Source organism: Taudactylus pleione, unplaced genomic scaffold (assembly GCF_031769625.1).
Source record: "Taudactylus pleione unplaced genomic scaffold, aTauple2 ptg000003l, whole genome shotgun sequence".
In the NCBI taxonomy this organism is placed as follows: Eukaryota; Metazoa; Chordata; class Amphibia; order Anura; family Myobatrachidae; genus Taudactylus; species Taudactylus pleione.
In genome coordinates this window covers 645,447-672,851 of record NW_028284406.1, presented here as the reverse complement: position 1 = coordinate 672,851, position 27,405 = coordinate 645,447, and the positions used below count along the sequence as shown (strand labels likewise).

Sequence of the window (27,405 nt, the reverse complement as noted above, 5' to 3'; positions counted from 1 at the left end):
CTTCTCATTCAGTGCAGGCTCATCACACGACTGACAAACGACTGCACGATTACAATGTCGTAATCGTGCAGTCGTTTTCAGATCTTGTAGTGGATACCCGACTTAAGTCTAGAGTTATTTCACAAAGGGATTAGTGGCAGGTATAAGGGTGCATCAGTCTGTTGTAATGATGCCACATAGACATGGAGAAAGGAGCAGTTGGATGGTCTTTGATCAAGATGGGTCATAAGCCATTAGATGCTGTTTTGAGTGTCCTCTAAATGGTGTCATGTGTTTGGTCTCCTGCTGGATTTAAAAGGAAAGCCTATATATTACTCCTGTTCTTGTATCTTTCATGGGGTAATTGTAACTCACTACTAATATTCCAGGAAATTATCAGTAAATCAAAATCTTCTTAGTCAGGCAAATGATAGTTTAATTATGGTGACCAAAAAAAAAACTTAGCTTGAAGCCAGGATATTGTGATTTTGTGCTTTTTGGTACAGTGTTATATGAAATCTCTGGTGTGGGTGGAGGGTGTGACAATTCAACTCCATTCTATTTACATAGAGTGCAGAAATCCCTCTGAAATGACAGGGACATGATCTTGAAAATTGTATTGTTACGCTGCTTGCAGTAACCAATAGTGGGATCCTATAGAGAGACACCGTTTGAATGCACTAGAACAGTATTTTCCCAAACTCCTCCATTACAGTTTAGGTTTTAAGTATATCCGGGATGTAGTTAAAATCCCGATAGTCAGGCTGTTGGCGCTTAGCGGGAAGTACTGGGCTAAGGAAGGGGCGGGGGGGGGGAGGGTTAGGCCCTAATTTGGTTAGGGTTAGGCACTAATGGGAGGAGGATTAGGTTTAGGCGCCATAGAGGGTTAGGTTTAGGCACTAAGGCAGAGGTTCCCAGACGCGGTCCTCAAGGCTCCCCTACAGTCCTGGTTTTAGAGATATCCATGGTTGAGCACTTACAACCACCCAATGCCTCATTGAAACCGCGTTTTGATTCAAGCTTAAAAATGTTAAACATGGATGTTATGGATTTACCCCATATAGGTCTAGAAAGAGAGAAATACTAGGTACTCCCATTCAGGATGTTTTTGGCAGCCACTCCATAGAACTCAATATAACTTGTGTTACATAGATTGCATGAAGCTAGGAGTTCTATGCTGACATCATAAATGGTTATGGGATACCGATAAACCAAGGTTTCCATAGCCGGGTTGTGAGTAAGACTGAATGGATCTGCTGCAAAGCACTACAACCTAGTAATGAAAGCCCTGTTAGAGAGAGGCTGAGTACACACCTTACAGCAGGGCCTGACCAATCCCTGGGGCCAGGTCGCCATGGCTACCAGATTTTGCGGCCTGGTTACTAGATTTTGCAGTGAGGGAGGAAGCAGATCCTCATCCGCTCCGATGGAGATTCGTGCCTTAAGTATTGTAGTGTTCATATCATGCACAGGAGTGTATGCACACATCGCCTCCAGTGACTGCTGTGTCTGTGTCCGTCCCGGCCTGCACTGACGACTCCTCTCCATCCTGGCCTGCTCTGATCCCTGCTGTCTGTCTCAGCCTACGCTGATCCTCCTGTACGTCCCGGCTGTCTACTGTCTCCTGTCTCTGGGCTCTCTGGTAGTAGGGTCTATGCGTGGCCAGGGATTGCGGAGTGGCTTCAGAGGGATAGTGGTGTGACCATGAGGGGAGGGGTTTTTCGTTGTACTTTCTGGCACCATTGTTTTATGTGAAATGTGGTCCTTTATTACTAGACGGTGGAGCAGGGGAGCTGTGCAGAGCAGTAAGGGGGCCTCCATTTTACTGCATCCATTCAACTGTGGCCATTTTGTGGACTAGTATAGTGTGTATAACACAGAGCTGTGCTCCTCACTCCTGTCATTTATATTTGGGGGGACAGTGGTCTGGCTCCTACACTTTCATCCTGACTCCTAGATTTTAGAATAATTTGTGAAGCCCTGCCTTACAGATATATCTGCAGATGATGGTGGTTCATACACACTGAACTGTCTTCTGGCCGGGGGGGGTGTCGTGCCCCCCTCCCCGCGACCACTGCTGCAAGTGTATGGGCAGTCTACTGATCTCTCGTAAACACAACGCGATGACCCAATATATTTGCAAATACATATCGTATCAGCCGATGCCCAATATATGTGAAAGACGTCGTTCAGACCTATCGCTGGTGCACACTGGCCGACGTGCGCAAGATATATTGACCGATCATTTTAATTGGCCAATATATCTGCCAGGATAAGGTGTATCCTGCAGATGTTTGCTGGAATGTCAGATGCCTTTTATTTGAGAAACCACCTGTTTTCAGTTCTCAAATTCTGATTGGGACAGAGCCCTGCCCATATTTAAATAATAATCAGATATAGATTTCAGGACCCTTTTGTGTAATAGAAGATCCTCACCTGTATCAGCGGTTTTTGCACCCCTGCGCTGAGCGTGTAACGTGCACGCCCCTTCTCTACCTGCGAGCATTCCATATGATTTAAAGATTGGTTTTGTAACTATGTTCCTGTGTTTTCTCTCCTATACAGTTTGGGGGAGGCACAGATGAGGACCCTGCTGTGACCTTGAGCCTCCGGAGTCCTGGTACCAGCACTGACGCCAATTACGCAGCATGGCCCACCCAATGAACGTGTTGGAGCATCTATACCTGCTCGAGTCTCCGGACCTGCAACAACTGGATGAGATCCACAGGCTTATAAGAGATCACCTAAATTCAGGTACAGGTATGCACTTGGACCAATCTTTGGTAGATGTGTCCTGGACTAGAGCAGAGAGTGGGCTGTGTACCTCAAATTTGGCTCACTGGAGCGGTCGGCCCAAATCCTGGGTCACTCTCCCCGAAATTGGGTCACGTAATGACACTCTAGCATCATAAATCTAGTATTCTATCGCAGAGGAAATACATTGGATCAACAATCTGCCACCTACAATGGGTAAAACTTATTCCGGAATGGCGACTTGACCCTTGTATTCCCGGCTCGCTTGCTGGGGAGCTGTTTAAAATGTCACTGGGGTAGATGTATGAAGCAGTGAAAAAAGAATAGTGGTTGCCATGGGCAACTTCTCCAATCAGCTCCTACCTATCATGTTATAGAATGCACTTGATAGATGCAACCTCCAAGCCGATTGGTTGCCAAGGGTAACGTCTCCACTGGCACACTTCTCCAGTCTTTTCACTACTTCATACATCTACCCCACTGTCCTTCCCACTGCTTTGGTTATTTTCTTTTATGTTCTCCTATATGATGGTGTAATAACTCTGATTTACATTTATTTATTTTTTATTTGGGATTTATGCGGTTTGGTACTATTTTTAGTACCACAAAGTTGAGACTTGTATAATGTTGCCGATTCCCTTATTTTCTGGGAAGTAGGGACTCCCGACCTGTTCTAGTTTACAATCGTGCGAGCAGGGAAAATGCCGCAGAGCACTAGGGGGTATGCTTACTAAAGTGAAGGTTGTTTGATATGGAGATGTTGCCCATAGCAACCAATCAGATTACACTTATCTTCTAGAAGGTGCTAGATGACTGTTAAGGGCTAGATTGATTGGTTGCTATGGGCAACATTTCCACTTTTAAAAACCGGCACGTTAGTAAATCTAACCCCTAAGTGGCTTTCTTATCACATAGCAATACAGGTTCTGGGAGGTTCCAGCTGCACAGCTTTTATCCTCATAGGTATAGTCTATTGGAATGCCCTATAATTTGCAGTTTAGTCATTTTAATTTTTTAATATAATAGTAACACTGTAAGGTGCTTGTGGCTACATCCTAGGATGATTTTCAAGGTATCCTATGGCCTCTTGGTAGCCCCAAAAAAATAAAAATAAATTTTGTATTAACTTTTGTGAAAAATATGGACTTTGGCATTTAAATAGATTATAGGTTTTGGAAATGTGATGCTTTTTGTATCTTGCTCGATCCTAGACCGCTCTAATGTCCTTGTGAACAATCTGGTGGATCATTACCTGGAAACAAATTCTGAACAAGCAATGCTAGTCCTATCTATGGTACCAGAGCCCCATGACAAGGTAAGCGATGAATCTCATCTGTCAGTTTGGGACACTCCATCCCTGCTGCCTTCCTATTGGTGCAGGTGTCTAAAGCTGCATACACACGTAAAGATTATCTGTCCAACCAGCCACCTAGTTGATTGGTTGGAATGAAAATCTAGTAAGGTATGAAAGCAAATGACAATCAGCAATTTGCTCCCAAACGCCGGAAAATGGACAAAAACTGTTTTGTTAAATGTTTGATCTAAACAATTTGTTCAAACTTGTCTGACGACCATTTTCCTCTGTTTTCTGGCATTTAGGAGCAAATTGCTGAGCATCATTTGCTCCCATATGTTACCAGATTTTCATTCCAACCAATCAACTAGTTGGATGGTTGGACAGAAAATCTTTAAGTGTGTATGCAAGTGTTAATGACAGTCACCCACTGGGGGAGCGGAGGAAATGGGACTAGCCTGTCCACTCCCCCCACCCTCAGAAAACTTGTACCTAACTGGTTTTGGTAGGTAAATGAAAGATTAGGGGGTAAATTTTTACCAAAGTGAGAGTTTTTAGAAGTGGAGATGTTGCCCATAGCAGCCAATCAGATTCTAGCTATTATCTTCTAGAAGATGCTAGTTAAATGTTAAGTAGAATCTGACTTGTTGCTATGGGCAACATCTCCACTTCTAAAAACTAACACTTTAGTAAATTTACCCCTGGTCTTAAAACACTTCCATTCTGTCCTAAAATGGCACCCTCTGCCACTTACTGGTAGGTTATATTTTGGATTTTGAAAACAATTAAATAAAAATGCTTTTCTTGCTGTAAGTGTTTTAAGGCGTATTCTATTTTAAGTAAACATTTTAAGGGAAACTTTTTTTTGTGAACTCGACTCCCCCATCCTTTCCCCCTTCCTCCACCAATCTAGTAGGTGAATTTTGTTGGGCTGGCACAATTTCCCATAATCCTCCAGGAATAACAGGTTGTAGTAGGTAATGATACAAAATAAAAAAAAATATATAAAAATATATATTTCTTTTTAAATTTATTCTGGCTTTTTTGTTTTCAGCACACTCCACTTTCTTTGCTGCTGGAGAACTTATTTAGAAGTAAAATCTCTATAGAGAGGCCCCTAATTCAGAATTGTTACTGCCTGACCGTTGTAAATCGCAAATGTATCTATTTACCAGTTATTTTATTTAGCGCGCGCATTCCGCAGCGCTTTACAAATGTGCCAATCCTGCCATATCTTCTAACAAACTCTGACAGCACCTATTGGACAAGATTAATGAGTATCTAGGTAAAGCAGCTACCCGACTGACCACCTTGACGCTACTGGGCCATGTGATTCGTCGTCAGCCATCTTGGAAGCACAAGTTGTCGCAAGCACCCGTCCTGCATTCCCTCTTAAAGTGTCTAAAGGTACATTTATATTTATTTATACATGTAGTGCTTTGTTTGATTAAATACCCCGACTCGGGGGAAGATGTAGCAAACCCTCTAATGAGGAGCAGTGTGTGTTCCGCTCATAGCAGCCACTCAGATTGTAGCTATAATTTATCTAGTACATTTAAAATAACTACAATCTGCTTGGTTGCTTTAGATGGTTTGACACCTCTCCCTCATAGTTGGGTATTTTCCCGATTCATTCTTGAATGAAGATTCCCTCGCTAGTGTCATACGGGAGGTTTAGAACCCTGCGGCGTTCTGACCAAATACAGATTTGTCCACATACTCCTTGCCTCAGTACACCATGCCGCGTGAGATACCTGACTCGAGCTGTGTAGCGTCTTTTTTGCTCGGTTTTGCGAGATGCGATAACCACTTCACGAGACTGTACGGATTCATTTGATATGTGACACTTTGCATGTCTGTGCGCGACGGAGTCCGAATCTGTACAATGGAACTTGGCGTGAGAAAAAGACGCGGCCGCTGTACCGTAGCGCTTCGTATACACATTCAGACTCCTTTACACACAGATATACGAGTGTTGCATATCAAATGAATCAGCACAGTCAGTTTTGCTGCATCACATTGCGACTAAGATGCACATGTCACAAGTGTTCCGCAGCGCCTTACACAGTACATAAACAAATAGATTGATTTACAATACAATACTCGCGACCATAACACCCAGATAAGCAACAATGCAAAGCAACCAAGTATTAGGTGCCCTGGTAGAGAGTTAAGCTGGCCACACACCAGACCAACCTACATCCAACCAGCCGACCGGCTGGAATGAAAATCCGGCAAGGAATGAAAGAAAATGACAATCAGCAATCCGCTCCCCAACGCCGGAAAACTGACAAAAACTGTCGTTCAAAACAATTGATCAGATCAAACATTTAACAAATTTATCTGAACGACCATCTTCATCCGCTTTCCGGCATCTAGGAGCAAACTGCCAATCATCAGCCAATCCCATATGTTACCAGATCTTCACCCCAACCAGTCAACCAGCTGGATGGCCGGATGAAAGCCGGCCCAGTGTGTGGCCAGCTTAAGAAGAAGGTAGAGTAAGGAGAAGCACAAGAGGGTAGAGGGCCTTGCTCGTAAGAGCTTACATTCTAAGGGGGAGGGACAGACAAACAGGGGTGACACAGATGGGGTAGACAGGGAGGAGGGAGAATGTAGCAGGGAGTTAGAATGATAGCTGGAAGGCTTTGATGAAGTAGTGGGTCTTGAGAGCCTGTTTGAAGGATTGTAGAGAGGTGGAGAGTCTGATGGGAAGCGGGAGAGAGTTCCAAAGGTGGGGAGCAGCGCGGGCAAAATCTTGGAGGCGGGAGTGGGAGGAAGTAATCAGTTGGCATGAGAGGCGACGTGCATTTGTTGAACGAAGAGGGCGGACAGGAGAGAAGGGAGATGAGATCAGAGATGTAAATGGGAGAGGAATGGGTGAGGGCTGAGGTTGTCTGTTTGCCGCGAACACGGAAATTGTGTACCTCCTGGTTGCAAGACTACCTCATTCTACAGTGCGTATAGTAATGACCGTAATCCTCCCTGATCCCATCCTAATCGCACTGTAACTGCTTCAGTCCATTAAAATACTTTGGACATTTTCAAGTTGAGCTTTTCATGCCTGTGACTGTTAAATATAAAAGCCTTGCTATAATATCTATATACCTGCTGAGTATGTAAAAGGAGTGAGTAAGGTTCTAACGTTTACGGGACTGGAAGTTCTAGCGAGCCCCCTGTTTAAACAGTTTCTTCTGCATTACAGACAGACGCAGATGTCGTCGTTCTCACCACTGGTGTCCTAGTGTTAATTACCATGCTGCCAATGATCCCACAGTCCGGGAAACAGTATCTGCACGAGTTCTTCGATATATTTGGCCGTCTGTCAGCCTGGTGCTTGAAGAACCCAGGTGAGACTTCAGCTTCCCTTACCTCAATGACAGTAATCTGGGTGTCGGGAATATATTGACTGATATCCCTGTGGAATATTATGTCTTACAAACCAGTAAAAGCATTGTGCTACAGTCTTGTATAGCCGCAGTCTTGTGTGCTCCACGTGTCTGCACACGGCACCCTATGGGTTCATGTCCCATACCTTGGCACAGGAAAAACATTCTGTACCAGCCGAGTGGCACGTTGCCCCTTTCTAAGGTTACCATTGGCAAGTGACCGATCAGACACACTGCTGTAGAATGTTGAACTTGCTGTCAACTCAGACCACACTAGATGGAGCCAACGGGTGCTTTTCTGCAATCCAAATTGATGATTGGCGAGGATATAGCTTTTAAATGAATTTCGACCAAAATCCTAACCTAATATTTGTTCAAGCATAGTCCTTGATAGTCCTTTTTGGTGTCTTATCAATGATCACATTTTTAGTTTTACATTTCCTTTGCAACATTGATAATAGACAGTACCCTAAATCGCACACCGCCAGCCCGGAACTAAAGTGTATAATCGCCCATGTGTATAGGTATACACTTCTTAGGCTGTATGTTTGGTTTCATAGTTGTCATAAGTGCACACTTGTGTAATTCTGCAGATAAGTAACTCTGTATACCCCTGGAGTTATACCCCTTCAGCCATAAGTGGAAATGACGCACTTGCGTAGACTCTGAATCGCATACGCTTGGCTATGCATGCAAAAACGCACGCTACATTGGCGAAGTGGCATTGTCCAACTCTGTGCACTGTGGCACTCATACTGTGTACCAGGTATATAAAGTGTCTTGTGAGTTCTTTCAGCACAGTCTGTTCAGTCACTTTTCATAAAACTGATGTTTTTAAAAATCTGTGTAGAGAGCAGGGCTCGGGTGCACCCACTGCGAAATTTGGGCATAGTCTTCTTTACCTTCTGTTTCATGTCCGGGCATATAATTTGTATGCATCATTATCTCCTCAACCATATATAGTGTGGAACAATGGATTGGAATCTAAACCTTCATAGATTGGCTTGCAGTCTCCTAGGTAATAGAAATGTTCTGTATGGGTGGAGCAGTTTAAACACAGGGACTTTGCTTTTGAATAGTTGACCTCTCTCGTGGTTCCTTGTGCTATAAGGCGCAGTGGTTGCCTACTGTCCTATAAAATGCACAATGACAGCGAGCAGCTTATTAAGTGGTTATAAACGGAGGTCTTGACTGAAGCTATTTTTATCATTGATAGAGAACACCATGTTCTGCTTAATGACGGGTTCCTACTAGAACTGTGGCATTTGAGGGGCGTGCATGTGGATTAATTGGCACATCACATCTGTCTTTTGCTCTTTGGCAGGTCACGTAGCCGAGACTTGCCTCGTCCATCTCCACGCCAGCGTCTACGCCCTCTTCCACCGCCTCTATGGGATGTATCCGTGTAACTTTGTTTCCTTCCTGCGCTCTCATTATAGCATGAAGGAGAACCTGGAGACCTTTGAAGAGATAGTGAAGGTAAAAAGGACTTTTGGGTCAATGAGCAGCTTGCTTCTCCCAATGAGGTGGAAAAGCAGAAAGCTGTCAGTCTCCTGCTGAGTTTCAGATTTAATATAAACTTATTAGGGGATTGTCTGTGCTCAACATTATATTACTTTGCTGGCAGACTTGTAAAGAACTGTAAAACTGCACCTAAAAAGTTGAAGGTTAGCTGTAACCAGTGCTAATGTATCTTGCTAGGGTCCCTGATAGCTGTAACAATTTCATATTGCACGGCTCTCATTTAATGGCTGGTCTTTATATAGCGCGCATACGTTCTGCAGCGCTTTACAAAGACTATTTGGCTATTCACAAACCCTGATCCAGTGGAGCTTACAATCTATGGCCCTGATTCAGAGCCGGATGCTCTGACCAGAGCGCTCGCTCTGAATCAGGGCCCACCTCCATAAATATGGAGCGTCCTCCTGGACGCTCGTATAGCTGTGGGTCACCACCCACAGCCTATACGAGCGTGCAGGATGATGGTCGCGATGGTCTTGACCATCGCCAGTGCGAGCAGAAGCCTACGTGAGTTTCTCAACCGCAAGGCCAGGAGTGATTTTGGCTCTATCAGAGCCAAAATCACTCCCACTGACATCACTAGTGATGTCAGTGGGGCCGGCTTCTGACGGTAGGCGTTCCCTTGGGAACGCCTCCGTCTGGCAGGCACGCCCACCAAAGGGGGCGTGCTGTCAATCAACATCGACAGCACGCCCCCCTTTGATCAGACACAACGAGCGAAGGAAAGTCCTTCGCTCGTCGCGTCTCGCGCATGTGCACGACAGAGCTCCCTCCGTCGTGCGCATGCGCAGTGCACACCATCGACCCACTTGTGAGCGGACAGCCGCTCGCGAGTGGGTCTGAATCAGGCCCTATGTTCCCTATGTTCAGACTAGGGTCAATTTTTGTCAAGAGCCAGTTAACCTACCAGTATATTTTTAGATTGTGGGAGGAAACAGGAGCTAAGGCTGTGGTGGGAATTGAACTCACAACCTCAGTACTGTGCGGCAGCAGTGCTGCCCATTTGCTTTTCTGCCTGTTTCTGTCAGACCTAGCATATGGGCTATCCCTACAAGCTTCCCTTTCAGCAGTAATATTAGAGAGGGATGTGATGTGCAACCCTGGAAGCCAGAAGACACTGGTTTTTCAACTTCAGTCCTCAAGTACTCTCAACACATGGGCATAACTACCATAGGTGCAAGGGGTGCAGCTTCTATGTGGCCCAGAGCTTTGGGGGAAGCCCAACTTCTTTGTAAAGTTACATGTGTTATATAAATTTTTCACCATTGGGTGTTACATAGGGACTCTTGCAAACTTTTGCTATGGGGCCTTCAAATACTAGTTACACCCCTGCCCCATCAGATACTAGCTATCTAGAAGCTGTTTGGTTGCTATGGACTATTTCTCCTGTTATCCACTTTTCCCCTCTTTAGAAGGCTTGAAACATCTCCCCCTGAATCCAAGAGCAAATGTTTTAATCACTTGGTTTGGCACTGAGCAATTATTTTCCCTTTAACTTTAAATGTACATTCGGTTTCATAACGATGGACATTCTCAGTGTATATAGTCCGGCTGGTCTGATCGTATGACCACGGCCATTGTTTGTAGGGTTAGGATTTGTTTTGTTTTCTTTGGTCTTGCCCTGCAAACTCTTTTTATTGTTGCAGAACTAGTTTTTGTAAAAATGTAATAAACAATTGCTACTTTTAACACTGTAATAAAAATGTTTTAGGACACAGACGTCTTGGAATGGAAGATAGTGTTACTATTCTTTTAATCTGTCTAATCTATTTATTTTCTCCCCTAATTCCATTTTTTTTTTTTTTTTTTTTTTTCCCCTAGCCAATGATGGAACATGTGCGAATCCATCCAGAGCTGGTTACTGGTTCCAAAGACCATGAACTGGACCCAAGCAGGTTTGTGGTTAGGAATATTTGTTGGCTCCCTTCTTCGTGTGTCATAGTTGGTGTGCAGTCTAGTGATCTGCCGGCTAGTTGGTAGAGTAGCTTGAAGTTAGCAGTACATGGATGGCCACTTGGGAAATCTGCAACAGAGAATGGGGTGGAAATGTATAGCAACAAAGTGTTTTTGTGCGGTCTACAAGTAGTTCTTTACCAACCCCTATAGCTGCCATGTTGCATCTAGAACAGTTATGTAAGACGACTAGTTGCTAAATGTTCTCGTCTATGGGAGATACTGTAATTGAGCATAATGTGTCAATATGTCTGATTACTACTCTCAGCAAAACCATTCGTTTGTCATTGATCACGTTTGTCTTCTACCGTCTGCCTATTGAATCTTAAGGGGCCTATCCATTAGACGTCTTTCTGTACGATGCGACCAGAACCAGGAGGGTTTGGTCGCATCGTACAGAAAGTCTTCTAATGGATAGCCGGCAAGGACCAGCCATGCGCGTGCACGCTGGGTCCTTGCCGACTATCTGTGGAACATGCCTGTCAACCTGACGACGATCGTCCGTTTCGGCATGTTCTCAGATAGGTTTGTCACCTGCACTGAATGACGTTCAGTGCAGGCACCGCACCTAGGCGACCTGAAGGGCTGAACGCTGGGTGTTCAGTTTTTCAGGTCGCCTAATGGATCGGCCCCTTTAGTGTCTAATATTCAGGTCTCGTCTCTACTTTCTGTGCTGCAGGTGGAAGAGGCTGGAAACTCATGACATTGTTGTGGAATGTGCCAAAATCTCTCTGGACCCTAATGAAGCCTCCTATGAAGAAGGATATTCTCCCCTTTCTACCCGCCTCCGACAAAGGCAACAGGACACAGCCCCTAGCCCTTTCGCTGAGATCTGTAGTAACTATGGTATGTAGCTGGCATGTCCTGTTATGCGCTGGGATGCAGCAAATGATTTACAAATATGTTACTCTGTCCTCAGCTGATGTCCTGTGTCCCGACTGTGACCCAGCTCCGCAATGCGGCAGTATTGGGTTCCCAGAGCCTCCCAAGAATTGCTGATCTATAAATCAGTAGAAATGTGTAACTTTTTTTTTTTTTTTTAACTTCATCCTCTTCCCATTTAGGAAGCAACGCCTCCACGCCCTTTTCCACTCCTAGGCAGTGTGCTCAGGGGCCTATTCTGCATTTGATTGGTGTCCAGACTCTCTTTGTGCAGGCAGAGATACAGCAGGTAAAGTGTGCTCACTGATAGCTATTTTGTTATGTATTGAATGGAGCTAATATTGATGGGAGCTAGTAGTATGATTTGGATGATGTCTGTATCGGGGCATTTGAGCGGCGGCGACTCCTTGCTGTGCGTTTACTCACGGAAAAAGTCCCCAAGAACCATACGGGGGGGGACGAGTACTGCAAATGCGGCTCTCCTATTTTACTAAGAGTGTTTCTGTAAGCGAGTTTCTACACCCATGTTCTGCTAGAGTCCATTGTCTGTCATTGCAGGATTATTTATTTTTTTTTTTTTCAGATTGTGTACTGCGACTGTTTTTATCTTTCCATCGGTCATGTTTGATAAACGGGGTAACTCCAGAGCAAAGTTTGGTGGGATGACATCTGTATTATTTACACTTATTCAGATTTGTACCTTTAAAATTACCTAATGGACAGTCGGGTGTTTCTACCTTATGCGCGTTGTGTGAAGCTGAGGAACAGGCGCCCTGTCCCACTGCTTACGGTGCCATGGATACAGCAGAACCAGACTGGGTTACAACTTGACCCAGTCTTTCTGAGCTAGCAGAGGGGGCAAATAGGAACCTCCAATTTCCCCCTATGACACCAAAAAGAAGCCTTTCATCAAAGGGTCATTGAGCTCCATGACTTCTCCTCTTGAGGACAAAATTTGAATTTCAATCCCTGGTCAGCCCAGCCCAGCCCAAAACCTCATTTAAGTCGTCTTCATACTTACAAAGGATGCTAGAGTCCACCACTAGATAGGCCTCTGAGTCCTGCAAGAGTCTAGATCTGTGAGGGATCAGACTTTTTATTATTTATATCTGGGGTGGGGAACCTTTTTTTTTTTTTTTTTCTGCCAAGGGCCATTTTGATATATATAAAAAATTTTGCGGGCCAGGTGCAGGCCACGCTCCCTACATGTGACGTCACACGGGGCAGGGCCACAATCGCCGGTGTGTATAACAATGCCCGCAGCATCCTGGGGATGCTCCAGGGAGCTGTAAGGGCAGCGGTGTGACTGTCTGAAGCGTCCTAAGGACGCTCCTGGTGGCACTGCTGCATAGATTCTGGCTGCAGGGTGCCATTCTAGGCACCCTACTAACCAGATGAGGCTAGCAGAAAAAAGGCTCCGAGGGCCAGACCAAATGACTCCACGGGCCTTATAAGGCCCCTAGGCCTGAGGTTCCCCATCCCTGGTTTATATAGTGTTTTTCTCCAATAGGACTCCATACACTTTACCTTTTGAGGATGACCGTGAACTTGGGTTCACTACATTAGATGATGAGGAAAATACAACATATGCAGCACTGTTAGGATAATAATAATAATAAGCAAGATAAAAGAAAGGATTATCCTCCGTTTAACGCATCGTTCTTTTGAACTACAACCAGTGAGGCCGCCATCTTGGGCTATCTATGTGATTCAAGTAGAAGGATGGCAATATGTGGAAATGATACTTGAAAATACCTAGACCATGCCAAGTACGTTTATTATTCAAAGATCATGCGTTACATCCAGTATATGACATACAAAATACGACGAATGACACGCAATGAAAAAAACGCAGCCACTGATATTACTGACAGGTAGTGAGGGCTCCCTGATGCGGCAGGGAGGCCTCAGTCAGTTTGATGCTTTTCTGGGCCAGGGTTGGAGCGATGACAGTGTGGGAACCTGATCCTTGAGCTGTTCAGTTTGAGGCTTTTACCATTCTACCCATGGCTGGTGTGTGGAAGAGCAGGGGTGCTATTATCTGAATCAAGTGGGTACCTGCAGTTTAACCACCACTAGGCAAGCCAGTCGGTCAGCAGCAAATTAGGCTGTGAGTTAAAAGTCAGAGTGCCGAAACCTGGGCCCTGGATTATGCAAGGTTCTCTGAGGGTCTTCTCAGCTGACAGTCTGGCCCCAGGAATGGCCTGAGTAGACAGCCGTAGGACCTCTGCAGTAGTCCGTAAGACTCCTCAAGAAAGGATGTGCACATGGATTTCCAGAGGCAAAGTGTGCAAGTTGACAACTGGCTTAGATGGCTGTGGGTGCTGCCAGTTTGGGTAGCTGCTGGGCAGAATTGCTGAAGACTCACCCTAGGGTGAGTTGGCCTGCTTTCAGGCTTTGGGGGGGGGGCTGCTTAGCTATAGTGGACGTGGCACCAGCTTAGAGTTTGCCGTCAGCTGATTCCAACAGAGGGAGCCTGGAAGGCCCAATATGGAGCCTGGAGTAGAAGGCAGCACGTTTGCACTGCGATCTAGACCCCTACAACTGTGGGCACCAAGAAGATGTAAACCAGTGCCACAGTATGGTTCCAATTGGTCAAATGGACCTCTCAGAGCTGGTGGCTGATGTTTTGGATATGGAGGATAGTGGTTACCTAACAATACATTGTTTAAAAATGAAGAAGAAAGTTCTCTTCTTCCTCCTCAGTCAGAGGACGAGGACTTTCTATGGGAAGAGGGGACAATATCTAAGTGGAAGTTTCAGATTTCTTGCAGGCTGCCGACTTTTCATCCCTTCATTCTCTCTCAAGAGGAATATGCTTCATAGCACAGTTGTCCAAAACTACTTTTTGAATTCCAAATGCTGCAGCCGAAAGTCTTTCGTTTTAATGTAAAATAAAATTTGGTACATAGGCCCCTCAGTGTTTATAGTGCAGAAGGAGTTTTTTTTCCATATTCTGTTTAACCACTTAACTGACAAATTCTTTTTCCAAAAATACGGTCCAAAATTGTCGGTTTCTTTTATGATTGAATTAGGTCAAGAACATAATTTTAAACTTATCCATCACTATTTTATATTAAAAAAATATATTTTTTTAAGAGACAGTATACCATAAAAATAGCAATTTGTATGTTATACTGCAGTGATGGCCATTGACAGCTGTACCATCGATGGTTCAACCATCGTTAGAAGCCATCAATTGTTTAGCGATCTGTGTAGACCACAGCTGCCGATGATTCAGAAACATCGATTGAGGTTTACCATCGATGGTGTAACATTGATGGCCACCAGCAATGGCAAACCACTTGTTTTCAGTCGGACCATCGATGGCGAACAAAACCATCGATGGTTGGTTTTTATTCCTAACCGATGGTGTACAAACCATCGATGGTTGGTTGCCATTCCTAATCAAGGCCTGGCCCTTATGCTGACGGGCATAATTAGGAAGGAGGAGGAGCTGCTGAGGCCGAAGGGGGTGGCCCGGATACAGAGCAGAGCGGCGGCTACCAGAGCTGCCGCTGCTGCTTCTACACAGAAGTGATCACTGTAGAGCCGGAACCGCAGCGGGAGGGTGTCCCGCTGGCGGCCCGGATACAGAGCAGAACAGCGGCTACCAGAGCCACCGCTGCTGCTTCTTACTGAAGGGGTGGGTCCGGCTGCCCAATCACTGCTGGCCAAAGAGATCGGGTCACCGCAGCAGCCACGGCTACATAAGCCCTGGCTGCTGGAAGTTGCTATGCCATGGAAGTTCGCCGGGAGGGGGTGGGGTGCTGACGGTGCCCGATCACTGTGGCCAGCAGTGATCGGGACACAGAGGGGGAGCCGCAGGTGTAGAGGGACCAGAAGGTCTCTCTGATATAGGCGGCAGTGGGAAGATTAACTTCCCATAGCCGCCTAGTGGCCATTTCTGACTGGTCGTATCAGGTACGACCATGTCAGGGAAAGCCCAGTCTGGTGTGGTCGTATCTGATACGACCGTGCCAGGCAAGCGGTTAAGAGCAGCAATATTCTTGTCTGTTCTTCAATGCTGAAGATAATCCTATCCTGAAGTCCAGATGCTGCTGATTTGTGTGCATCTAGCCGGTGGTGGTGGTTGTGACAGCAGACAAGTTGTTTATCCTGTTATACTTCATACCAGGGCTGGCTGGTTTAAGCCACAGTCTAAATCAATTGTTTTTTTATTATTCTGTGACTACAGGCACAACGCCATGACTGGTATCATTCCACATTTTTTGTTGTTTGTGGTCTTTATCTGAGCTGAACCAATGCAGTAAATCACACACACTATAAAGATATAGGGAGGGTGAACCAGATAAGAGAGGTGCTAAATCTGCCCTGCATCAAGCTTATGCTGGTCATACACTAGTACGACCAAGGGAAATCATAAGATGAATGTTATCTTATGCTGAACTCCCTGACAGTCCCGCCCGCGATCTCGCGTAAGATGCATCGTGTGTCCGACCGGCGTCATTTGTTACAAAAAAAAAACATGCATGCATGGGGAGATCCGTGATGAATGCATATGTCGTCAATGAAATAAACACAGATGCAGGGATGGTTCAGTGAGAACCATCTGTGAAAAATAAGTGTTTTTAAAAAATAAAAGGCATGCCCTCCCCCTCCCAAAGAGCAACCAGCCTCGGGCCTTTACCGACCCAGTGCTGGTTGCGCAACATACGGGGGACAGACAACGTACGGGTCCCCCGTAAGACAGGGCGACTAACCCCCCTCCCTCCCCCTTCCCACCCCCCCCCCCCCCCCCCTTGTATTTCCAGAACCAGGATCGGATCAGAGCCCAGTGCTGGTTGCTCAGAATACAGTCATTTGTCCAGTGCCGGTTCTGACTAGCCCGGGCTGGTGGTGCTTACTTATGGGGGACCCCTACGCTGTTTGCCCCCCATATGTTGCACAACCAGCACTGGGTCACTAAAAGCCAGGGGAAGGGCACACCTTTTTTATATTTTTTATTTTATTTTTTTATTCACAGATGCACGGATGGTTCTCACTGAACCATCCCTGCATCTGTTTATTTTATTAAAGACAGATGCATGCATCACGGATTAGTCTTTTTTTTTTTTTTTTAACAAATGACGCCGGTCGGACGCACGATGCATCGCTTGTGCAAATACACGGCACGTTTGGCATACGATCACGATAGATCATATGGGCTGCACATCTGATCATACGATACGTTTTAAATGCTGCGGGAGCTCGCATTGGATCGTATTCCTACCTAAATGCTACACGATTCATCGTACGATGCATCGCAAATCAGGCAATCAGCCCAAAATCGCACAAGCGTATGGCCAGCATAAGACTTCTCCCCCATCAATCCCATAGGGCAGTAAAAAAAAAAAAAAAAAACACCGCTACATTCTCAATCTTGGAGTAAACACCAACACATAAAACTGGCAATACACAGGGAAAACACCTCATGGTTTAATCTGTTTACCTTTGTTTTTTTTTATTCAAAACCTTCAGTCCTATTGAAATGAGTGGTAGAAAGAAAGACTTGCAGGGCAATTCAATTTGGAGCGAAAGTCAGTTTTTGTGATAATTTCGCACCGGTGACGTCATTTTCGCTGGTTTTGGTTTTACACCGTATTCAATTTCAAAGACTTTTTGCAGGTTCGAAAAGTCTTTGAAAAAAAACGGGGATATCTTTTCACCACTGAATAGGTGGCAAAAAAAAAGTGCAGAATTGGGGTTTAGGGGTGCAGGCTTAAAAAAAACTGCCTGCCTCCCTGGGAATGTCATTTTAAAATGGTGTCTAAAAAAGTTTTAAAAAAAAATGGACACCCCAAAAAAAGATTTTAAATTTGGGGTGAAAAAAAAAATGGGAAAAAAGTGTTTAAAAATAGGGAAATATGTTCAGGGCTATTCTGCAAATATGCGGCAGGTGTTTTCTAGAATAGGCTATTACCGGCAGGTGCATATTTGCTAAATTTTTAAATAAAGACTTTAGGGACTTATAAGTATGCTAGTACCCATTTTCATGTACCCCAAATTTGATGGGGCCACTTAGGTTTTATTTTTTTAAGTGCTCTTCTGCAACACTTCTTCAATGTCAGGGAAAAAAAACACCTGCTGCGGCTATTTAAAACCCCGACTTTCATTTGCAGGCTAAAACGGGGGTACCCATAGTGATCCTCCATGTTTTTACAGCTTTAGGGGGGTCCTACAATTTATTCCAGGTAAACTTTGTTTTGTTTTTTTTGCCGATCCAATACAGGGATAAAGCGTGCGCGCGCCCGATACTTTATCCCAGGAAAATCTCCGGTGTGGAGCGAAAAGTCCAGCACGGACTTTTCGCTCCCATATTGAATGCCCCTCTTGGTCTCTGGTGTCACAAGTGTCCTCTTATGAATGGTGGACGAGCAAAAAAAGCGCAATTGAAAAAAGTTAACCCCAATGTATTTCCCATTTATTTTCAACATTACATTTTTATTGAATTTAATGAGAAAATAAAATGGGGCGGGGTACAGAAAATAAAGCGGTAAGGGTGGGGGGGGGGGAGGGGAGATGAAGGTAAAACATTCAAGGAAGGTACACGTAATTGAGATAGACATACATACAAATACACCACTAATATTAAATAAACCATAGCACTTTCAATTTGAAAAATACATAAAAAAAATTAACAGGGTTACTTCCCATTATTAAACAACTTCTGACTGCTCAAGCATCTTCAACAAAGAATTTTATTTTTTTATTATTTTTTTCGGTTTAATGCATTCGAAGCTTCGAAACAGACTGGGAACAGAAAAGGCCTCTAAACTAGTGGTGTGTTTTGTCTTTTATTAAAAATGTTTAATGCCAGTGACATTTCCCGTTCTAATGCTTAATTCCTTTTTTTGTGTGTGTGTGTTTCTCTGAAAAGTGCTTTTACATGTGTTAATAATTTTTAGTCTAAAATTGGTTTTATTGAAAGATGTCAAATCACGTCAAACCCTAATAACTTTGTATTGTTAATGTTCGAAAGCATTATAACGTGATTGATCAAGGTTTCCAATACATAGCAAAATTATAATTTGGGGGGGGGGGGGGGGGGGGGGGAATTTTCTTTTTTTTTATTTTCCCAATCCTGCTCAACACCATTTTTGTCCTGCAGAGCCTCCATGAAATTTAATCCTTTTGCTTGATTAATGTAATAGGACTCAATTTGGAGCCCGTCCGCCATGTGTGAAATGACCACGCCGCCCAATTCCCCACTCAGTGCACAGCCGGACTCCTCCTCCTTTTCCTTTTCCCGACCTCCGAGCAAAGCTTTCAGCACCCCTGGTAAGTATTGGAACCGGCCTGCATGGTTTGCTAGATCTGCAGTCTCTAGATTTCTGCTGTCCTCTGTTCAGCAATAATTTGTAGGAACATGTATAATTTTGTTCTAATTTATGGTAATGATTGCTAGCCATACGTCTTCATTGTACATGTGTGTGCAAAAGAGAGCTTACTATGGGTTGGCACTTGCAGTGATGGTAGCATATTGAATGGGGAATGAGGCATTTTTTTCCAGTCCTTCCGGATTCTCCTACACCAGTAGCGTCCTCTACTACCCCTTCCAACTCCCCCAGTCATCCCCACACTGCAGTGGTCTCTGCTATGGCAAGGTTCCTGGGCCCTTAAGGACAAATGGCATCAGAAGGTCCGCAATGAGTCCAGTGACTGGAGTTACTGTAGCTGGTAGCTCAGGAGTTATACGGCACAAGTGGCTTGTGCAGTAATGCTCTTCTGCCTTTGTTCTTAGTGGATTAGACGTACAGGCATCATACTGAGCAATTGAGAGTTTAGATATAGACTAGATTTTATTTTTTTCCCTCTTTCCCCTCCTGTGTCTCTTTAGACCCTCACTGGCTTAGTCTTTCCCTTCTGGCCCTGTCAGAAAATTAGCAGTAAGCGTGCATACCATTGGTATGACCTATGCTTTCTAAGAGGTCCTCTTCTATAGATGGGGCAAAAAGGTTGATCATCTATTTGTAGTAAACCACTTGTACTTTTGTTATAGGGAGTAAAGGAACTCCAATGGGAACACCAGCAACCTCCCCTCCTCCAGTTCTCAGCTCTGATGAACCCTCGCTCACCGCAAATATCCCATCCACCACAACGCCCCCCAGAAAGGCAAGTTTCGTTCATAAGAAAGGAGAAACGTTTTTATCTTCCTTCCCCTTCTGCCGCTCACTGCTGACGTACAATTTTCACCTAACAGAATGAATCCTATAATCAGGAGAAGCTCAAGCAACCGCTCAGCAAGGGAGAAAAGGGCTTCGGTAAGCTGCTGTAGTGATGTCTATACGTGTTTTGTAGTTCACATTTTGGCCACATGAGGGAGCTCAGATCCTGCAAAAAAAAAAAAAAAAAAAATTGCTTTCGGGCTGCTAAAATACGTTGTTTACTCTAAGATGCCATGAAATAACACACATGCCAAGCAATGGCTGCCATGTTACACACAGTAGTAAATACGTGCACAAAAGCAAGCAGTGCATTATTGCAAATGCCAAATTTTACATCTGTACATTGGACCTGGATTACAGTGATGCGCTGAGTTTCTTGCCAGGCAAGGACCATCTAACAAATGTTTTTTAAAATACTTTAGCAATTAATCTATTTCGATAAGGACTGAAGATCGCCCGGTTTATATACCTTCATTGCCTTTGCAGTGCATTAGCTGGGAAATGGGGACATCTGAGGTCTAAGGTCCAACAGTCAATGTCTCACCAATGTTGGTTTAACCTGCAGACGAGCTGCCCCCACTGCGCAGGTGACGTGGGCTTTTCAGGGGTTTCCATGTGTGTGTACATTACATATTGGTTTCTTACAGTCCTGCTTCCAGCAAGCTCATACTGGACTTGGTCACCTGTGGAGATCACCAAATGGGCAATTATCACCATGTTCAACCCAATGGCTGCATGTGGCACTATGTAAAGACCAGATTGTGCTTAGAAATATAGGCTGCTTCCTGCGCTGTTCACCTTCCTTTTCATTCCCCGCAGATGACTCTCCCAAAATTGTGAAGACTGTGTCTCTGAGTGAGCTTCCTGCCCTCATTGGAGTGTTAGCTGCCGACCCCAATAGCACGGAGGAAGGTGAGTGCACAGAACGTGTGTGTGACCTGCAGGACCTCTCCTGTAAATGTGTGATCGCTGTGCCACAAATATTCACTACTTGATTATATATATTATAATATATATCTTTTTTTTTTTTTATTTAATGCCATTATCGTTCAGTGACTGCACCGTCTCTCACTCCTTTTTAAACAGTTGGCTGTGTTTTTAATTGTCTCCTCCTTTAGGAATGAAGAATAAAGGTAGGTTGTAAATTGAACAGGTAACTGGAAAAGTGAAAATGGTGACGGGTCACGGTGGGGGGGATTCAACGGCCACTTTTTTATTGTTTTGGAAATGAACATTCTGTACATTATAAGGTATTGCTTGGATTTCCACCATTAGTACCTTTTTTTGTTTCTGTTGTGAGCTCAGACGTTGCTCTTACACTTCTCTATAAGCCCCAGCAGTTTGGGTGGTGCTTTATTTGGCTGGTTTGCTCGACACGTAATAGAAGAAAAGACCAACGAAAACCTCTCTAAAATCTTCTAGTGCTGGCACAAGGCAATGGCCAGACATCGTGACCCCCGCTTCCCCATAGGTGTATGAGTATACAGTAAAATCAGTGATGCTGCTCTCCCTGTAATTATCTGTGGGATGTAGTTATTATGCCAGCGCCGGAATCCTGACTTAGTATTGGGGTTAGGGGGAGGGTTAGGCAGTGGGGGGGAGGGTTAGGTTTAGGCTGTAGGTAGGGGGAGGAAAGTATATCTACCTCCTTCTGAGTTGTGACCCTGTCGGGATGCCAGCGTTTGGAGTCTGTCCACCAGCATGCCGAGCGCTGGCATCCCGTACCCAAACCTTATCTGTATGCAGGCCGCAACACTTCACGGGTAATTGATTTGCCCCCATAAAGTCTCGCTTATCTCAGTGCAGCTGGGGAACCCACACTACAGCCGATTCCAGATTAAAGACGTAGGAAAGTTTTTTTTTTTTTTTGTTTTGTTTTTTTTTTCTCCAAACCCAGCACCTCTTTGAATAGACTTTTTATTTTATATATAGACTTGTTGTTTCACAAACACCGTTTTGTTTCTCACTGTATCAGTCAGATGACACCTCCCCCCCACTCTTATGCTGGGTACACACTAGACTCAATGTCGTCCGATCCGGCGGGTAGGAGCGGCATACCAGGCACATAGTCTAGTGTGTACCCACTATGTTGCGCACTTCCTTGCGTCAACATCCTTTAACTGGCCTACATGCAGGGCCGACGGGGGATGTCTTTAGCGAGGGCCATGCTGCATGGACTCTCGCTGTCCGTATAGGTAAGTGTGTATGCACTGGCCGATGCTGGATCCTGTCTCTGCCGAGGTCGGGCTGGGTACACCAAGGGCCATTTTGATATATATAACATTTTTTGCGGGCCTGGTGCAGGCCACGCTCCCTACATGTGACGTCACACGGGGCAAGGCCACAATCGCCGGTGAGTATATCAATGCCCACAGCATCCTGGGGATGCTCCAGGGAGCTGTAAGGGCAGCGGTGTGACAGTCTGAAGCGTCCTAAGGACTCTCCTGGCGGTACTGCTGGATAGATGCTGGCTACAGGGTGCAAGTCTAGGCACCCTGCTAGCCAGATGAGCCTAGCAGAAAAAAGCTCAGAGGGCCAAACCAAATGATCCCGCAGGCCTTATACTAACCCCGGGCCTGAGGTTCTCCATCTCTGATGTAAGAGGTTATAAAGCTTTATCCTTCTATTTCATGAATCCTCCTCTCTCAATACAGATGTGGCCATATACACCTATTTTTAAACCGCGCTGAATAACCCTGTTTAGCCGCACTAAAACAGTAATCTGAACTATCTAGTACGTTATAAGCAAATGCAGAAAAAAAAAAAGTAGCAAAATTGAGGAAAAAGTACACAATCTAGAGTAAAAAAAACGAGACCGGTTAGATGTGAGACCCGCGCCATTCATCGTTGCGCTTAATCTGTGTCTTAATTTTTTTTTTTATGGCAAAATAATATAATCTAAAGTACCTAATACACTATGGGGCATCTTCAATTAGCCGCAGGCCTTAATTTATTTCAGCTACTCATGAGTTCGAACCGAAATCCGTGTTCCGTGCACCGACTGGGCACTTAACCAAGGAGCTGAAAGTCAGTAAGTCCTGTGGCTAATTGAATAGCCCTCTATGTGAACAAAGGCCCTCATTCAGAGCCGTACGCTCTGAGCAGAGCGCACGCTCTGCATGAGGGCCGGGCTCCATTTTCATGGAGCGTCCTCCTGGACGCTCGTATAGCTGTGGGTCACCACCCACAGGCTATACGAGCGTGCATTTTGATGGCCGCGATGGTCGTTTTCAACCGCAAGCTCCGGAGTGATTTTGGCTCTATCAGAGCCAAAATCACTCCCACTGACATCACTAGTGATGTCAGTGGGCCGGCTTCTGACGGGAGGCGTTCCCGTGGGAACGCCCCCGTCAGGGAGGCACGCCCACCAAAGGGGGCGTGCTGTCAATCAACATTGACAGCACGCCCCCTTTGATTGGACACAACGAGCGAAGGAAAGTCCTTCGCTCGTCGTGTCTGGCGCATGCGCACGACGGAGCTACCTCCGTCGTGCGCATGCTCAGTGCAGACCATCGACCCACTTGCGAGCGGACAGCCGCTCGCGAGTGGGTCTGAATCAGGCCCAAAGACTCAAAATTGAGGAAAGTGCACAGCTGAGAAATCACGACAAGTGGTGCAGAATGGATACCTCTGTACTTGCATATGATGGTAATTTCATGTGCTAATCGTAAGCCTTTTTTATGATGAACATGCTGACTCCATTCTGTACACGTATTCTATTTATTATGCTTTTTTGTTTGTTTGTTTTTTTGCCCAGTCATAACCAGTGCATGTAAGCTTCTAAAAACATTAAAGTGGTACGATGTTCATTTTCAAACTCTTGTGCTGTTCGATGAGGTTCAGGGTTTCACAGGTTTGGTTCTTGCACCCCTATATAATTAGTGTGTGATATTCCTGCCTATAATGTAAATTGGCTACAAACTTTATTACAGTTACTTTCTTCCCAAGGAAAAAAAATATATCTATAAATATTTTTTTTTTTTTCCTCCTTCTTCATCCACTAGGGGACACTGGAGGTAATACACTGGGGTATAGGCGGTGGTTTAATAGAGCCTGACACATTAAATAAACTAAAATTGTGACTAGCTCCTCCCCCTCCATGCACGATCAGCCCCAGTTTTAGAAATGTGCCCAAGAGAGCCGGCGCACTTTGGGCCTGTCTCCAGCCCCTTTTTAGTTAAAAATCTTTATTTTATCATTCTTGTTATTTACATGAGGACATGCCAACTGTGGCAGTCTGCCTGCTATGTGGGAGCCACCAGGGACGGCACCGCCACGGCTACTGCAGTCTGTGTCCAGTGACCCTGAGGAGGGGTCCTCCACTTGAGTCATCTGACTCAGCGAGGACCCACCACAGCTGACACCGGCTCGTGTCTGGTGTCCCTGGCCGCAGCAGCTGCTATATATGACTGTTGTATGGATATTGTTGCTGGGATGAGTGTCTGTGTGGTGTCACTATAGGAATGGCTCGTCCCCGCACTATTCTCTGGCCACGGGGGACGAAAGTACCATTTTGTCTTCCTCTGCAGCGACCCGGCGTCGCTTATTTGAGGTCCATCCTTCCGTTCCTTTTGGGCACCCGGTAGGTTTCAGGGCAGGCGAAGAGGTGCGTCTTCAGAGATTCGAGGAGGTAATACAAGAGGACGCCAGGCTTCAAGTTCTCGTCGCCCAGACCCGAAGCCAGCAGACAAGCCTGTGGCATGACAGGCTCCCGTACCACCTAGGAGATTCCAAGGTGGATTCCCGCCTACTGTGTTTCTTGGAGGTTTGGTTTCTAAAATTTTTAGACCTATGGATTCAAAATTTTGTAGCCCACGGTTACAGGATAGTTTGCCTACCCTCCTCAAGTTAGTTTTTTCACGACAGGGTTTTCAGTCGTTCCCTTGAAAGAGCTAGTTCTACTGCAGGCAATTGACGGAACCAGGACCTCTGTTTCCAGTGACCTATTACCAGCTCCCCAAAGGACCCAGGGATTCTATTCCAATCTTTTTGTGGTTTCAGAGCCGGATGGGTCTGTCAGACCCATTTTAAATCTTTGAATCTCTTAACTATCCTTTCGCAGATTCAAGATGGAATACCTTAATTCAGTCATTGCGGGGTATCAAGGTTGCGTATCTACACATCCCTATCTGGTAACCTCACCAAGCATTCCCTCTGGTTTGCCGTTAAGGACTCTCCTTACCAGTTTCAAGCCTTGCCTCTTGGCCTGTCATCAGCTCCCAGGGTCTTTGCCAAGGTGATGGTGGTGATGATTGCTCCTTCGCTCTCAGGGAGTGAACATTGGGCCTCATTCAGACCCACTCGCAAGCGGCTGTCCGCTCGCAAGTGGGTCGATGGTGTGCACTGCGCATGCGCACGACGGAGGGAGCTCCGTCGTGCTCATGCGCCAGACGCGACGAGCGAAGGACTTTCCTTCGCTCATTGTGTCTGATCAAAGGGGGCGTGCTGTCGATGATTGACAGCACGCCCCCTTTGGCGGGCGTGCCGGGGGCGTGCCTGCCAGGTGGAGGCGTTCCCAAGGGAACGCCTACCGTCAGAGGCCGGCCCCACTGACATCACTAGTGATGTCAGTGGGAGTGATTTTGGCTCTGATAGAGCCAAAATCACTCCAGGGCTTGTGGTCGAAAACCCCGACCACAAGCTTCTGGTCGCACTGGCGATGGTCAAGACCATCGCGACCATCATCCCGCACGCTCGTATGTGCTGTGTGTGGTGACCCACAGCTATACGAGCGTCCAGGAGGACGCTCCATTTTTCTGGAGGACGGCCCTCATTCAGAGCGAGCGCTCTGCTCAGAGCGTCCGGCTCTGAATGAGGGCCATTGTCCCTTATCTTGGACGACTTGCTCATCAAGGCCCCATCAGCGGAGAGACTGCTGGACCAGGTCGCGCTGACTCATGAGATCCTCATACAGCACGGCTGGATTGTCAACTTCCAGAAGTCACAGCTGGCGTCGTCTCAGCGGCTTCAATTCGTCTGGATGGTTCTGGGCACGGCCTTATTACGAGTATTCCTTCCTCTGGAGAAGGCGCTAACCATTCAGGAATTGGTTTGATTGGTTCTCAAGCCAAAACTGGTATCTGTACTCCTTTGCATAAGGCTTCCTTGAAGCCATCCAGTTCAGGAGATTTCATTCCAGGCCATTTCATTTGGATCTCCTATCCCAATGGTCGGGATCACATCTGCAGATGCACCCTGCTAACTACAGACACCAGTCTTCGAGGATGGGGAGAAGTGATCCTGGACAATCAATTTACAGGGGCGTTGGTCTTGTCCGGAGTCCCTTTTGCGATCAACGTTCTTGAACTCTCCGGGTGGTTTACAATGAGCTGCTAATGGCGGGATCCCCTTCTGCTAGGATATTACTGGTTCGTGTGCAATCCAACAACTCCACAGCACTTCGCAGCTCGTACGGCGCGCTTACATAAATCGAATGCTTTTTAAAAAAAAAAAAATGTTTTGTCCTTTTATGATGTGGCCTGACGGGCTTGGTCTGACCTTTGGCAGTCTGGCTATTCAGCAGGCTTAAGTTACCATTGCTCGACCTCCGCCTGTATCCATTTTGGTGCATTCTATGCGATATGTGGGTTCTTGGGCTGCGCGCAGCGTGGCTATGCTGAGTGAATACTTGGACTTCGCTGCACACTTTTTTTTGTTCGGTTTTATAGATTTGATACCTTTGGCGGCTTCTAATTTACGTTTTGGCCACAGGGTGTTGCAGGTTTCTCAGCACTCTCCCACCTGGGAGGGGTCAGCTTTGGTACGTCCCCAGTGTCTTAGCTCCAGTGTCCCCTAGTGGATGAAGGAGAAAGCAACACGATTTTGGTACTTACCGATAAATCCATTTCTACGATTCCACAGTGGACACTGGACGCCCACCCAGCGCTGCTTACGTGGAGTTTTCCCGTTGGCTTTGTTCTGCTCCAATTCTGTTGCAGTGTGTATGTTAGCGTGACTGCCTGCAGTCTGTTCTGTTCCTGCTGTGAGCTCTTCCGTTGGGATTGTCCTCCTTCTGTCTGTTCCATCTCCTCTCGGGCTCAGGGCCTGATTCAGACCCGCTCGCCAGCGGGTCGATGGTGGCCCAGTGCGCATGCGCACGACTGAGCCGGCTCAGTCGTGCGCATCCGCGAGACCCGGATAGCGGCTGGCAAACCGTCGCTCAGGGTCTCGTACCAAAGGGAGCGTGCTGTCGAAGTTGGTGGTCATGCCGGGGGCGTGGCTGCCCAGAAGGAGGCGTTCCCATGGGAACGCCTACGTCTGGGGCCGGCCCCACTGACATCACATGTGATGTCAGTGGGAGTGCTTTCGGCTCTGTTTGAGCCGAAAGCACTCTAGGGCTTGCGGAAACGAGACCCTACCACAAGGGTCTCGTTGCAAGCCCGATGGTCTTGACCATCGCTACCATCTTCCTGGCCGCTCACTATAGCTGTGGGTGGTCACCCACAGCTATACGAGCCACCAGGGG

The 27,405-nt window shown here is 46.0% G+C and overlaps 1 protein-coding gene across 8 annotated transcripts in view; it reads left to right on the top strand.

The window, feature by feature from the left end:
* Positions 1–27,405, top strand: part of TSC1 (TSC complex subunit 1) — a 70,026-nt gene that overhangs the window by 23,272 nt on the left and 19,349 nt on the right. For 5 of the 8 annotated variants that reach the window (XM_088460583.1, XM_088460603.1, XM_088460589.1 and 2 more), the window contains exons 2-14: positions 2,545–2,739; positions 3,945–4,048; positions 5,282–5,434; positions 7,233–7,377; positions 8,741–8,895; positions 10,759–10,832; positions 11,570–11,736; positions 11,955–12,061; positions 18,927–19,053; positions 19,775–19,887; positions 19,976–20,036; positions 20,760–20,852; positions 21,059–21,073. In XM_088460583.1, coding sequence (XP_088316709.1) covers positions 2,628–2,739; positions 3,945–4,048; positions 5,282–5,434; positions 7,233–7,377; positions 8,741–8,895; positions 10,759–10,832; positions 11,570–11,736; positions 11,955–12,061; positions 18,927–19,053; positions 19,775–19,887; positions 19,976–20,036; positions 20,760–20,852; positions 21,059–21,073 — 1,426 coding nt within the window. In that variant the 5' untranslated portion in view covers positions 2,545–2,627. The remainder of the gene's footprint in view (positions 1–2,544; positions 2,740–3,944; positions 4,049–5,281; positions 5,435–7,232; positions 7,378–8,740; positions 8,896–10,758; positions 10,833–11,569; positions 11,737–11,954; positions 12,062–18,926; positions 19,054–19,774; positions 19,888–19,975; positions 20,037–20,759; positions 20,853–21,058; positions 21,074–27,405) is intronic. The other 3 variants (XM_088460605.1, XM_088460619.1, XM_088460611.1) reach the window with 3 other exon arrangements.